Raw genomic sequence first — 14,997 nt, 5'->3', positions numbered from 1 at the left:
CAGTGGGTTTGCTTGCTGTCAGTGTTGAGGTCTTACCTGGGCAGAGTACTTGGCCCGAAGCCTGCCAGCTTCACAGCCCTTGTCGCAAACCCGGATCTGCCTGGCTTGTTCCAGTTCCCTCTTTAGCCGTATCCGAGACTCGTTGGCTTCCTTCATTTTCTTCTCATTCTCAGCTCTCAGGCGCTCAATCTCTTTCCTTAAGTTGCGCTTTGCCTCCGTTGCTTCTCTCAGTTTCTCCTTCTTTGCCACTCTTAGGAACTCCAGCTCCTACAACACACAAGCAGTAAACATGTGAGAACTGAGGGGCAGAGGCTGAATGAACGCAAACGTCTTATTTAATTGAAGACAGCAAAGAGGCACAATGTTGTGATAGATGCTATTTGTGATACATGCTATTTGTGAACGTTCTTTGTGTACAGCAAAGCTGAACAAGGAAACTTATTGCTTGCTGAAGAAATCCATAAGCAGATCCATTTTGTCAGCCCCCACAAGAATACTTTGGGCAAGCCTGAGAAAAAACCAATTGTGTGTATTCTTTCTAACTCAAAGGAATTCTGTTCTGCTGTAGGTAAGTGGTGTGCAGCCCTACGTCTCCTGGCCCCCAGCCAGCAGGCTGCTCTGTCACAGCACTTGGGAAACCCCAGGCTAAAACCTTCAACTGAGTGGAAACTGTGCTTTGCTCTGGGAACTGCCACCTCTCTCAAAAGTTGTCAAAAAGTTGTTAGAAGACGAGTCCCTCAGCGTGCTTTGAAAAACATGGCTGACCAAAGACCAGTCTCCCAAATGGTTAAATTAGAAACTTTTTTTTTTTTTCAGAAGCAGCATTTCCTCCCTGTCAGACACAACCCTCACAGCAGCATGTTTCTGTTAAGTACTGCTGCAGTCGGGTCATGGGAAATTCACTCTACTGACAATCTCACTTCCTATCCAGGCCATTGTTAGCTCAGCCCTGCCTCTGGAAGCATGCACAAATGTACTTGCTCTGTATGTGGAACTGGAAACCCACAGCTGCCCAAATGGAAAAGAATGGTTAGCTTAACTTCTTCTACCATGTGCTGGATTTAATGCCTTAATGTTCAGTTCCGCTGATTCATCACTTATTTACCTGATGTAACTCCTATTTTACTTTAACTATACGCTGTGTATGTAGATAACAAGTTTAGCAGTTAGCTTTAAGTATATATATTTAAATACTTATAAATATTTTTAGGTTTAAATACATAACATGAAACAGATTTACTGAAATGCAAAGGAATGAAGTGATTGATTTGCACCAAAATGATGAAAAACAAAAAAAAAGCAGCTCTGTGGAAAAGACAGTGCTCAGTCTCCCTTCTCCAGGACCTTACACAGAACAAGTCATCTGCACAGAAGAAGTATTCAGCATAGGGAGGTCTGCTGTAATGAAGCTCTGCAAGAATTTGAGTTGGTAACCTTCCATTACAACTCTAATTGTGATCCTATCTATGCACTTCACAATCTAACTTTTTCGCCTCCTTTTACTTCCTAGTAGAAAATCTTGACTCTGAGTTGTTTTGGTTTTCCAGTTTTTAACACAGCAGTGATGTTGCACACAAATTGTCTCTGAGCTGCTGTCCTCGGTTTCATTCCTCAAAGAAAAGCCAGAGTGCACCCACCTGCTCTTGACCAATGGTACAGATACCAGTGCTCTGTCCCCTGGGCCTCGCTGTACAGCTGACACTGCACAGCTATCAAATGGATTACACTTCTAGTTTGGTTTCAGCTCCACAAATAATATTCAAAGAAGACATGCAAAGCTTCTAATCTGATGTTCTCTGGCATTCCTATGTCCTAATTCTGCCCTATCTCAAATAAAATAAAGTTCACCCACCATTCTGTGCAGCCACTGTGATTTGTTATCTCCAACTTTTTTTTTGTCTGACTACTTTTCTTTGACCTGATGTACCTGGGATTTACAGAAAATAGGAGTTTCTCCACTGGGTGAAGGAGGAGAGCTGCAGTTCAGTTCTTCACGAGAGCTTCAGCAAGCGTCTCCAAGAACCCCTCCCTCCAGCAGCTGGGCAATCACAGAACTTTTGAAAATCTTTTAAACTGTAAGTAAAACCTCCAAAATGACAGAGATGTTTCTAGTTCAGTGAAATTAAAATAAAATAAACTGTGCTGGGATAGAAGATTTTTTTTCAGTAAAAGAAAAATGTTGATTTTGGTAACCATGGATTTATACTCTAAAGCAAAAACAGGTGGCAAGCTTTAAAAAAAAAGTAAGAATGGTTCCTGTATACTTTGGTTTCCCAGCTGAATTTACAGAACGTTCTCCAGTAAAGGCTGTTGCTATTTGGGAAAAATGAGGCAATTCTTTCTAACATGAGACAACTTAATGGTTTCTATCTGGAAGAGCATCTGCAGACAGCGATAAGAGAAAGCTATTCTTCAACATTACCTGATGTAGGCTGCGTTTGGCTTGCAAGGCAGCATTTAGCTTCTCTTCCTGCTTCACTCTCATTTTAACAACTTCATGGAGGAATTTTTCTTTGGCTTCTTTTGTATCTAGGCCACTGTCCAGGGCCTGCCTTAGGTGCTCCAGCTCAGCTTCCAACCCACTGCTGTGAGAGTCAGAATGTGCTGCAACCTCATATGAACTGTTGACTGGGACTGGGGCTTGCATCCCAGGTGAGCTCATGTCCTTTGCAGAGCTGGATGAAGTAAAGGATGGGGAGGAGAGCGAGGATAAGGAGGAGGTGACTGAAAAATAGAAAATCTAAAATTAATATAAAAAAAAAAAATGTAGAAAACAAATGTAACTCAAAATATGCTGAGCCCCATTTCTAAAGAGGAGACAGTCAATAATCAATGAAAAAATGGAAGAAAGAAAGTACTCATTTTATACTTTGATGCCTGAAGCGTGATGAAAATGCAAACCTGAGTATCTCAGAGGACCAGCTTATTTGCTTGAATTGTGACTTTGTCTTACATCATGAATCTATGTGATCCTGACATTTTCAGGATAGGTAGAGTCCTGGGTGGGTAGAATCTCTTACTTTGCCAAAACTGTAAGCAGCAGGTATGGACTGAACATACTGAGACCAGCAGCAGGATCCTCTAAAGGATACACTGGTGAGGCAAAAACAAGTATCTTCAACCTTCACTGAGGGGCCCAAGATGTCAGTACTGTCTTAAGAGCATTCCACCTCCTTTTCCCTGCCTTATGTGTTCAGCTGCATGGATGTAGCTCTGAAACTACAACTGCACTCTCTGGCTGACATAAAATTCCATGCTTAGAAGTGTGTGTGCATTGCTGTGGGTGTGTGTTCATACCCCACAAAGACTTTGCTGTGAACTACACATACATTATGTTCACCTCTGCACAACACTTACCTGCTTTAACTAAAGGCTGTTTGGTTTAATGAAAATCTCTAGGTTTGTGGACCCCTGTGGTTCAGATACTATTTGTTGATGCACCTCTGTTCCTGCCCCAGGACAACACTCCCTCGCCTTCTATTCCATTCTTATTTTCCACTATTACAAACTCTTCATTATTACCAAAGACTGTGTCTTAATGTGCCACTGAGGTACCAGGCCTCCAGAATCACGTTTGAACACAACACAGTTCAGTAGCTGACTCCCGGAGGTTAACCAGAAGAAAACAGAGCACAGATTAAACAAAATAAAGGCAGATATACACTTACATTCCTCCCTGGTTTCTACTTCAATTTCTGCTTCTGATTCCTTATCCTCTTCAGGGGCAGTAACAGTGGCCACTGGCTCTGGGACAGCTGGGGTCTCTGCAGCATGTTTCCTTTTCCGTGGCTGTGCGGCGCTGCTGGGCGGCTCGCTGCTGCGGGACACCACTGTGGCACAGGGTGGATTGCTCACAACTTTCTGTTGGGCAGGAGGTGCGAGTGCCACGTTGGGGGCCACAGCATTCTCAAAGCTTTTGTAGGAGTAAAAACTGCTTGAGAGGGGGAGGTAAAAGGAAGGAGAAAACAGTCATATTCTATTCGCTTCCCAATCCGTGCATTACACTGAAACTGCAAGACTGTGAGTGGAGTGATGGTGAAGTTCCACTGATTCACACCAGCTGAGAATCTGGCTATATATTTGGTAAGTATTCATTTAAATGTGGAGGAGATTTATACTGCTAATTCCCAACCAGGTCAGGAGTGATCATATTTGATGTAGCGTATATTCTCTCAAAGAGTCTAAAAATTATGCTGTTTCCCCACAGTCTTTGTGCATTATTGATTTTCCTAACCAGACTTCTTTAGTTCTGTCTATCCACAAATGTTTTGGAAGCTTGGGAACAGCTTTCCTACAAAGGCCACAGGAATACAAGAAGTGTATCCTTGTGCATCTTTATTTTCTTGACACAGAATGCATCTGAGTGCATAAAACATTAGAAAATAACTATGTTAAAGAAAAACATTAAAAAATAACTATGTTAAAGAACAGTAATACTGTAAAGTCAAATAGAAAGAATGTAGCAGAAGAGGAATCAAAGATTGCCTTGCAGCTACAACTCGGTGTACAATACAAAGTATCTTCAGTTACCTATTAAAACTCAGGAACTTGCTGAAGTTATTTTTTTCCCCAGACTTCAGGTGCCCAAAGGCCTACCCTTACACCTGCTCAGCCCTTCTCTCCCAGCCTACTTGAAAAATTCTGCTTAAAGCAAGTAGGCCTTTTTTTTTTCCCTATTTTTTTAAAGAGACCCCCACACCATCCATGAAGCTTGTTCATCACAGCAGCAAAGCACTTTCTCCCCAACATCACTACAACACCTGGCAACTTCCATCAAACTTTCCAAAGAAACCTCTACCCTGAGGCAGAAATCTGGCACGAAGGGTTTTCAGACTGAAAGCTATAAAGGCTGGCAAGGGAACGTGTGACTGCCCTGATGCTTTCTGTGACACCAGCAGCCCCTCCTGTTACGGATGGTGACTCACTCTTGCAGCAGTTCAATCATGCTGCTACTCAAGAGCAGCTAACAGCATCAGCCTGCTTTCTGACAGGGCTCACACCCGGAGTTTCCCCCAGGCTCTCCTGCCCAACGTGCTGCCATGAGCTCCCCCAGCTCACGTGCCATCCGTGGGCAGGCTGCTGTCCTCACACCTCTGTCCTCTTCTGCCAGCACAGGAGGGGCACAGCTGGGCTGTCAGCCTGCTGACCAGGCAGTGCTCCAGCAGTCACCTGGAAATGCCTGGCTGCTTCCTGACCAACTGCCCCAAGAGAGGAACTCAGTCTTTCTTTAAACAGCCCAAGAACTTCTGATAACTGCTCCCCAAAATTATCTGAAGTTTATGGAAGCAGCCATCATTTCAGACTTTTATTGCACGTTTCACCTAAGGGAGCCTACTTAACAAACGTAATTAATGAATGCACACAACGCAATAATATTTTTTGTTTGCTTTCTGCTAACTAAAACACTGCAGCTGCAAATACTTTTTATTCCATAATACTGGCGAACTGATCAACTAACAAACAATACAAGGCAGCAAACACAAACCAACTTGCTCGCCAATTCCTCCCATTCCTCCCTCAGCTCCTTACCTGTCTCGGATCAATGCAGGAAGATGGGTTGAGAGCTCTTTCTCATTTGCTGATACAGCAGGGGACCAGGGCCGGAAAGCTGAGAGACGCTGACGGGGATGGACACAGCCAATACTCTGGGAAGGAGGAGAACAAAAAATAAGTACAAACCATCTTTAAAAAGTATTAATCCCAACAGAGCACTAATAATTCTGTTAAGTACATGTTCTCTTATCTCTAAAGCTGCTCCCCCACTGGCTAAGGCCTACTGTTAGCGGTTCCACTGGAAGAGGTAACTCTACCAATGTGAAAGCCCACATTTCTTTCTTTGCCAACAACTTATCCGTGGTTTGCACAGACCACATGAGGCTCCTGAGTTTCAGGATTCTTGTACCTCAAAGGCATGAAGGAATTGCTTACTCCATCATCACAATCAAGGTCAGTGAACACTGGAAGATGGCAAGGAAATTGGGAGGACCGCATAGCTCAATGCTTGCTAGGAAAAGGATAGAAATGTGATTAATTTAGAAAGCCTGGGCAAGGTCTTTCTCACATTAACTCTTCTGGTTTTAGTAGAGGGATGTTACATGCTAATTTTCTCTCTCTTGATTACAAAATACTCAGCAATCACCTTATTAGATGAACTGGATAAGGACCGTAACCAACTGGACTGCTTTTCCTTCTCAGTAGAAGCTGGAGATTGGGAAGCAGAGTCATCTATTTTGGTTTTCTTGGAAGCAGGAGGATCTGAAGGGACCTGAGATAAAGACAGAAAAAATCAAGAACAGTTATTAATTCTGCAATCGGTTTAGAAACAAGATATAAAGTAAAAACAAATTTTATATTTGAATGTAAGAAACATCACTTTTTCCTGCAATTTTTAACTCTTAGGAACAACAAAGGAGTGAAAACATGGGACAGGCACAAATTACAACATAACGTGGTTTCATTCCTCCATTTAAAACACCCAGGTAAAGCGTAGGTGGTGCAGGAGTGACAGGCAGAAATGTGAGACATTCACACCATGTTGCAAAGAAGTATCTGCCTTTTATTATTTTTGTATGCAGAAAGGTAAGTTTTAATGTGGTTGCTGAACTGGAAAGATTATTTTAAACGAGAACAGAACAGACTTTGTTATTCTGTTTGCAGTGGTTGTTATGCCGATGACTTCACTACCCCACAGCTGCAGTGGATTCTGGGGGTGCTGCCAAGAGCTGCTTTGCCTTTTCCACAAGTGGCTCAGCTTGGCCCATAAATCATCCCCAAGCATAAGAAAGCCCTTTGGCAAGCAAAACCCCTTTCCTTCAACACTGTGAAGGAATAAAATTCCTATAGTCCCAGAGTGGCTTGCAAAAAAATTGGTAACTACTGGTTTAACTGGTGCACTGGGGACACCAGCTTGAAGCTCTGCCAGTACAAACTCGTCTGCCGGCAAGGAGGGAGAAGGTTCTGGACCCTGCTCTGCACCATGGCTACAAATCACAGGGGCCACGCACTGCCTTGCTTTCTCTTCCATCTTCTCACCTTTCTTTTCGCAGCTCTGAGCTCTGCTTCCATCAGTCTGGTTCTAAGGGAGGTGGCAGAACCGTGCTGAAGAACCACCAGTAGCTCATCTCTGTGCTACATTTTCCTAGCCCGACATCTCACTTCAGTTTTTGTAGCAGGAGCAGTTGTGCTCCTTTTACAGACACACCTGTATGGCAAAATTCTGAGAGCCCAAAATGCTTCAAAGAGAGGATCTGATGGTGACAGAAGGTTAGGATCTCACTGGTCAGCATCTTGCGTTCTGAAAACTGGTCTTTTCAAGGCATCTTAAGCTGGGAATTCAGAGACTGCTTCTCCAAATCGTTATTCACACCTGAAAATGGTGATTTTACCCAAAGAATCACGAGGAACTGAAGCAGTGTTGCTACACCGCACTGATCCGGACTCCCAGCTGACTTCCAGGCCAATGAAACCAGAGCAATTCCATCCCTTTTGCACACCTTGATTAGGAGGAAATTCTGACATGTACAAGAACAGCCTGCTCCTTGCATGGAAGCAGTGTGAATATCCAGCTCATGCCAGTTCATCTGGCAGCACGCACGCTCTTAGGGCTTCTATAGCCCAGTGTGCATAGTAACATAATCAAACCAAGTCTGGAGGTTTTAGTAAAACATTCCCTGGCACTCTGGAGCTCGGGGCAGCTTTCCATATGTAGCAGATGAAGTAGAATGACATGGGTGTGTATATGTGTAACCGCAAGTACAAAATTAGCCCGTACCAGTGCTAAATGCCAGCCTCGATGGATTTGCAAAGAATTCTTGCAGCACAGCCTCAGGCTCACTTAGGGCTGACTCCGGCACTGGCTACGGCACCTCCCATCTAACCCAACTGAGAGGAGGCATTTCTGAATGCTTTTTGTAGAAATCACAGGACAATGCACTGGAACAGATCTGTTTCTTGCTTTCAGAGATGCTGTCTGTGCAGAATTAGTGACAGCATTAGAAAGGTATTTGGCAAGTGAGTGCCGATCCCAGCCCTATCCACTGGGGATGGTGAGCGGCGTGGGGAGGGGAGCAGCGCTGGAGGGCGGGGAGGAGGAAGGGGGCTTGGAATGGGAACGGCAACAGGTGGTGGGGCTCAGAGAGCCTCCACCCCCCCCACCCGCTGCCTTCGTGCCCCTCGGCACCACCCAGCTGGGCCGGACCCGTCCCTGCACCGAGCGTCAAGCAGCGGCTCAGGGAGAGAGGCGGATTGAGAAGGGGCTGGAGGGGAGAGATTTAACTAGAATGATCTCATTTGCATTTTTAAAGAAATCGTGCCTCCTCTCCAGCTTTCTCCACTGTCACCCTTCTTTTCTCTTAAATCGAGGCTGACATCCGAGGTTCAGGAGGGCTCTGAGCACAAAAAAAGCAGCAGACGTGGGAAGGATGCTTAACCTTTTGTTGCCAGGAGCCAGCACCGATCTGACAGCGTGAGATGCTGCGAGGAGTAAAGCAGAAAGGGTGTGCATGGGGGGAAACGGTTTCACCCTCCCCACAAAAAGATGAGAACAAGGTGAAAAATCAGGGAGAGGAGACAGGTGCACAACAGGGCACACAGACAGCTCTAACGCTGCCATCTCCCATCGCAGAGCTCAGCAGCACTGCTGACAAACTGGTGCTGAGCGGCACAGCTCACCAGCAGGACCCAGAGTCACACCTGAGCTGCTGTGATGACCTCGCACATTTTTCTTTCCATTCTGCCCCATTCTGTCTATGCAGATCTCACATCCTGCACTACGTGCTTCAAACAATCTTTGGGTTGCATTTCAACAGTGCCAAGATTCTCGTTTTCACACGCTATGAAACGCTCAGGCAATCCATGCTGCTGCTCAGCAAAACATGGACATGGGTCTCCAGAAGCCTCAGTCACAGGAGGGGTTCGTTGCCCCACTGCACTGCACTGCCTGCACACACCACCCCATGGATGCACTTTACACAACTTTCTGCCATCTTTCAGAAACGACTTATCAAAAACTTCAAGCCAAACCCTGCAAAACCAGAATAAATATTTCCCTATTTCTTCCTTGGTTTCTCTTCCACTGCAAGCAACTTGGTGACTTGTTACTGAGCAGGCTTTTATTTGGCAAAGTGGTTTGGTACTGTATTTTCTGAAATCCACAGACAGAAGAAACTTACGGATACAAAGTGGGCCCAGAAATATTTTTGAAGCATTTCCTTAAGCTTTCAGACTGTTGTTTTCTAACGCAAATGACATTTTGAGAGAAAAAAAACACATGGAAAAATTTATAATATCCCTTAATTTTTAATTTTTTTAAAGTAAATTCCAAAGGGAAACTTGAGCATGTGAACTTCAATGTTATCCCTTTTAAGACAAACTGATAATAAGCAGCCTAATTTGGCCTCTAGCCAACCAGGGCCACGTTGGACATGTCAGATCAAATTTTCTGGTTCAATTCAGTAATACAGTAACAAAGCACGAAACCAGCAGAAAGCATTTCTGCCCCCATACCTCTCTGACTGCCTTCCCTGGCACACACTATCAGGGTGGAAGTGGCTGACCAGGAGGCACAGCCAGCTCAGCGGGTGAGAGAAGGCAAAGGTGGGCCCAGAAAAAAATGCTTCAAGTTGGTGAATTGGGGCTGTTCACGGATGTGATTGCTGGTGCCTGTGGATTTACTAAAATACACTACCAAAGCAATCTGCTGCCTTCCCCTACCTTATTTCCAGCTCTGCAGGGGCTGGGCTGGGTGCCTGGCTCGTGTTCTCTGTGCCCTTCTCTCCTGGCTCTGCTGCACCCAGCGACTGCCGCATCTTCGGGCCGCTGTGTGCTGTGAGCTGCCATCCACTAGGGGATAAGCTAAGACCACTGAGAACAGGACAGTGCTCCCTTGGGAAGGAGCTGAGTGCCAGCCAAATCCTGCAGAATGGCCAAGTCAGTGGAACCACTCACAGAACACCACGGGCTCGCTGCCACCCAGCCTGGCTGACTCCCGTGCTCACTGGCTGGAAATGATGTTCCCACACCAGAAGTCCCCTCATAGCATCCTTATAAAGGTTTGTCTATCCTCACCATTGATTTTATGTCCTCAAAAGCTATCCCAATACACAGAACTCTGTACTTCAGTCTCTTAACAAAAAGAATTTGGGAAGTATCTAGAAGCTGAAGAACTCAATTTCATATTTCTACCTCTCGTGGAAATCAGAAGCATCTCAACTGAAAACCCTGCAGCTAAAAAAGCCTGCAGACCCAGAATAGGCAAAATAAAAACTGGGCTCTCAATCTATAGATAGATGCTGTCATTTGTTCAAGCTATCGCTTCTGCTACGAGTTCATGCAAACAGCTGAGTTCGGTTACACCAGGAGGAAGGGTGGGGCTTCCTGCCTCCTCTGATGCTCGCCTGGCTGTGAAAATCAAGCAGCTTTCTCATTAGGGGCACAAACCACAAGACCAGACGCCGGTCTGATACAGTGTGGAGAAACCCCAGAGATAGACTGCTTGGGTTCAAAACGTGTCAGACATCCGAAGAAAAGAACACATTAAAAATGAAAGAGCAGTGCTGGTGGTGAGCACACGCAGTGCCCTGCTGGCACTTGGGTGCCGCAGCCCCGCTTGTGGCATGGCCTCAGCTCACCAGGTCTGTGCCTGAGGGCCCAGGGTCTCCTTCTGACCCTGTGAGTCTCTGCTGAACCACAACCTGCTTGCTCTTTGGTGTGCTTCTCCTGCCCAGCTCTGGATCACCTCAACTCACATTTTACCCCCAGGGAACATGAAATTGAGGCAAAGTCCTGAAACAGCAACTATCCTCCAGAGCAGGTGCAGGCCCTGCTGCAATGAACACACCTGCACCAGAGGCTGTGGCAATTATGAAGGGCCAACCTACCACCCGTTATCAGTCTAATGTTACTCTTTGGGTAAGTGGACAAGGCAGGTGGTTTAGTGGAGAACACAGGCAGAGCACAAGCAAAGAAGGACTTGGAACCCCAAGTTTTGCTACCAATTGAGCCTCCCCTAGGAAGCTAACTCTAGTCCTGTTCCACTTCAAAAAATGTGTCAAGAATAAAACCCCAGACACTAACAATATTCCAGTCAAAAGACCAGAGGGCTTCCCAGCCTCCCATTTTTCACTGCTCTGGTGTAGCACGTGCTCCCACTTTGCCCCTCCATTTGGGGACACAAAATCACAGGCAGCAATCACCTTACCTTCCTTCAGAGCACATCTGTCAGCCACAGCACTGAGTGTGAGTCTGCCTGGAGCCCAGCTTCCCCTGACCCCGTGCTGCCCATCCCAAAGGGAGATCTCCTTGTGCACAGGGCAGCTCGTAGTGCTCTGGCAGCAAGGTGAACGCAGCTGCCCAGCTGTCAGACAGGGTACGATGGACACGGGGTGCTACAGACACAGGGAGGGAGCGTTAGGAATGTGTGGAGATACAGGATGCTCATCTTAAACAATTGGAAACTGGGTTATTCTTACACCAACTAACTTCAGCATATTCTCCTTTGAACTATACTGAATTCAGATAAAAGATAACTTATTCATTCTATACAGAAGATAACGTTTTGGGATTTATCTGCATCGCTCCAAAGAAAAACCACACAGATACACACCTCACTAAAGGGAGCATCAGCAAACCACTCATGCTGGTGGTTCAGAGCCCGGCTGCCATCTGAGCACACAGCCCACCCCTCAAGGCAGGCCTGGCAGCACAGCGCAGCGCCTCACAGCACTGCTGCAGCCCTCAGCCCCAGCACAACACTGCTGTGCTGTCTGCACACAGCGTGCCCCACTCATGCAGTAGGACTCACTGGGCCCCAGGCAATTCAGCATAACCCGTTTTTGTCATCAGAAATTAAGCTGAGTATCCCTGGGCTGTTAACTCGGGAGCCCAGGGAGAAGTTCCCAGCAAAACCAGCATCTCCCCTTCTCACCACTTCTTACAGCTTGATGAGAAATAAATGCAAATCTCAGGCCTGACAGTCAAATGGAAGAAGAGACAATTCAATCAGATGGAACCGAGTGGTAGAAAGGTGGAAACATTTTCGGAGTGGCAGGGGAAGGAAGGAAAACCAAAACGACATCCTCTGTACCACAGGACTGTCTTCAGAGAGCACTCCTTCCCTTCAAACGCTGTGAAACCACCCAGCTTCTTCAACCCTACAAGTTTCCAAATCTACAGTCACTGAGTTTTTCCACAGCCACTCTTTGAGTCTCTTCAGCAGCCGCTCAACAAAATGGGTATTTCCCACTCAAAGTGTTCCTGACCCCAAGTGCTTGCGCTGGGAAGCAGGGGGCCATGGAGGCACAGGGAGTGAGGATGAGGCCCATGCCAGCTATGAGCACAGCGTCAGCATCCCGACACAGCAGCTAAGTCCACTGAAAAAAACACTGCTCTGATTTTCTCTCTTCCTTTTCTCCTTTTATTTGTTTTGAAGAGACATCTGAAAAGATAGCTGATTATTTGCTAAGCAATGTACTTGGGTTTTGGCTCTTGGTTGGAGCAACTGGAAGCCTCTTTTCCACTGGCTAAGAGCTTGTTTTGCCCTTCCAGTGGAAACTAGAAGTTATGGCTTGAAAAGAATTCCCTGCCCTGTGGTTTAAAACAAAACAAAAACTTCAGCTCCCACTTCCCCAGCTGAGCTGAGCCAGCAACGGGGAGCGGCGCAAGGAGGTCGGGACTGGAGAGGAAAAGGGCCCCAATCCCTGCCTGCTGCTGGCAGCGCGCCCTGGGAGCGGAGGAAAGGGGCTGGCAGAGGGCAGCACGCAGCAGGGCTGTGCCTGCACACAACCAGGCAGTGCTGGCAGCTGTAAGGAGCCCCGCGTCCGGCCCCTCTCGTAACTGAGGCCGAGGGGAGCTTTGCCATCAGATTCAGCAAGGAAAATCAAAATTTCCTCTACAAACAGGTTTCGCTTTGCCCAGTCCTTGCTGAATTGTTTGTGGGGTCATGGTTCTGGAAATTAAAAAGCCCTCTGTGGATGAAATTTTCTCTTGGTGTTTTCTTTGAAATGAAACCAGCATCTCTTGCTGTAACTGCACTGAGGTTTCAGCTTCGAGCTCTCTCCAAGGCCTCGGTTCCTGCGCTGCAGAGACATGTCCACTCTGCCCGCCAAGAATCTCATTTTAATTTCAAATGTTACATAAAAGGGCAAACATTCCCCCTGAGGTTTCCACTAATACCGGCCCCACCAGGCACTGCTCTCCCTCAAACACCAGCTGATGCACGACAGACCAGACGGTGCCAAACCCCACAGAGGGCTGACAGAAAGCACCAAGCTCCCGGCAGCACCTGGGCAGCAGCCAACTCCGGGTGCTCAATTCGGGTCCCCAATGCCATAGGTCTTATGGCCATTAGTAGGACGTGCTGTATTACACGCTGGGTGCAAAGACCCATCCTGCCAGAATCGAGCGTCCTTGCAGCACAGCTTCTCCCAGACAGCCCCAAGCAGCGGGCAGCCCTTGTTGTACAACATATTCTGACAATTCAGTCGGAAAAGCAGGCCACCAGCCCCGTCCCCACTAAGCCTGGATCTGCAGCCCGCCGGGTCGCTCTGCCGCCCTGCTGCAGACGCCTGGCACGTGTGCACACGCATGTGGCACCGGGGGGACAGGGCCTGCTGCCAGCCCGCGCCAGGGCCGGCCGTCTGACACGTCGTGACAAATTACTTCTAAGGCTGCAGAGCCAGCGGAGCGCAGCAGACGCAGCCCTGCTCGTCTGCACCGCGGTCTGTGCTTCCCTGTGGTTATTTATAGGGCCTTTGCTGACAACCTGCTCTGTGTCCCCACCCTTATTCCACGTCCCAAAAAGGCATTCTGTCAGCAGACCCAGTTTGGTGTCGTCGCAGGAACCAGCAATGCACTAGAGTAAGAAGTCGGAGACACCTGGGTTCTTCTGGCTGCACAAACAGCAAAACTGCCCAAGGGCTGCAGTAGTTTATTTTTCACTTGTGTTTAATCTGCTGGAAGTTGCTTCAGGAAAGCTTCAGACTTTTGAGTAAGAGGCAGACTGTGTCACATCACGGGGTGGAACACAAGAACACCTGCAGTCAGCTCTATCACTCGTGGGCAGTGGCACTGATGTTCCCCCAGAGCCCAACCAGCCCATTCTGATGCCCCAGCCTGCATTAAGCATATGGGTGAAAGTAGACTGTCAATTCATTGATCACGGATTAATAGTTCCAAATCCTATTAAGGATGAGACAAAGTGCAATGGAAACCCCTAGTCCTGGTGAAAAAACGGTGCAAGGCCCCATTTGTCTCCCTGGTTCCTGCAGGAACTGCTCCCTGCAGCATCTGATGAAGACAACTGCATTTTTTGACTGAAGGAGTTGAGCAGCGACCATACAGTTAAGGACAGCTCAGGTCCAAATGGGTTTAGGTGAGTTAGATCCTGAACACATTCAATATCATCAAGAAGGAGGTCTTTTTCTTGGTGCCTTTTCCATCAGGAGAGGCCATTTCTATAAAGACACAATTTCTGAGGACTATATTCTCACTACCCATATATATAGAAAACAGAAAAAATTAATTCTTTGCTTACAAAATGTTTTGAAAGCTACAGACAGGCAGATGCCTCCTTAAGTCCCCGACAACTAACGTGCTCCACAATTCAAAGAAATTCACAAGAAGCTCATCTACTTTAAGTAACAGTTATTACTTCTGAAACCTCCCCAGAGCTCTGAGGATAAAGGCAGACAACCAATTACCGTCTTAGACTTCCAAAGCTTCTTTTGCTGCCTTCAGAAATAAGCATCACGCGCTGCGGGCACCAGATGTGGAGTCGGGGGGTGAGGGCAGAGAGCAGAGGGGCCTTCAGCTCACCCTGCCCAGCAAACCCAGGCTGCACATCCTCCTGCCAGAGCGGCTTTGCCTGGGAGAACCCTTTCTGTTCCACTGGGTGAGCAGTCTGTACAGAGCTCATCTCCGTTGGAGCATTTTCCACGCAGTATAGATAGGAAAGGACTTGTGTCACCACGCTCATCAACAGGGCAGACTGAGCTTTTAGCA

General features: G+C 47.0%; 1 protein-coding gene across 4 annotated transcripts in view; it reads right to left on the bottom strand.

The window, feature by feature from the left end:
- The window catches only part of SKI (SKI proto-oncogene), a 100,158-nt gene that overhangs the window by 5,340 nt on the left and 79,821 nt on the right, over positions 1–14,997 (bottom strand). For 2 of the 4 annotated variants that reach the window (XM_031613379.2, XM_031613382.2), the window contains 5 exons: positions 6,140–6,265; positions 5,530–5,645; positions 3,669–3,934; positions 2,423–2,724; positions 37–267 (listed from right to left, as the gene is read on the bottom strand). In XM_031613379.2, coding sequence (XP_031469239.1) covers positions 37–267; positions 2,423–2,724; positions 3,669–3,934; positions 5,530–5,645; positions 6,140–6,265 — 1,041 coding nt within the window. The remainder of the gene's footprint in view (positions 1–36; positions 268–2,422; positions 2,725–3,668; positions 3,935–5,529; positions 5,646–6,139; positions 6,266–14,997) is intronic. The other 2 variants (XM_031613381.2, XM_031613383.2) reach the window with 1 other exon arrangement.

The sequence above is a fragment of the Phasianus colchicus genome, chromosome 22 (assembly GCF_987193195.1).
Source record: "Phasianus colchicus chromosome 22, bPhaCol1.hap1.1, whole genome shotgun sequence".
NCBI classification, from domain to species: Eukaryota; Metazoa; Chordata; class Aves; order Galliformes; family Phasianidae; genus Phasianus; species Phasianus colchicus.
Note: the sequence above shows the minus strand (reverse complement) of the source record. Positions and strands in the feature narration are given on the sequence as shown.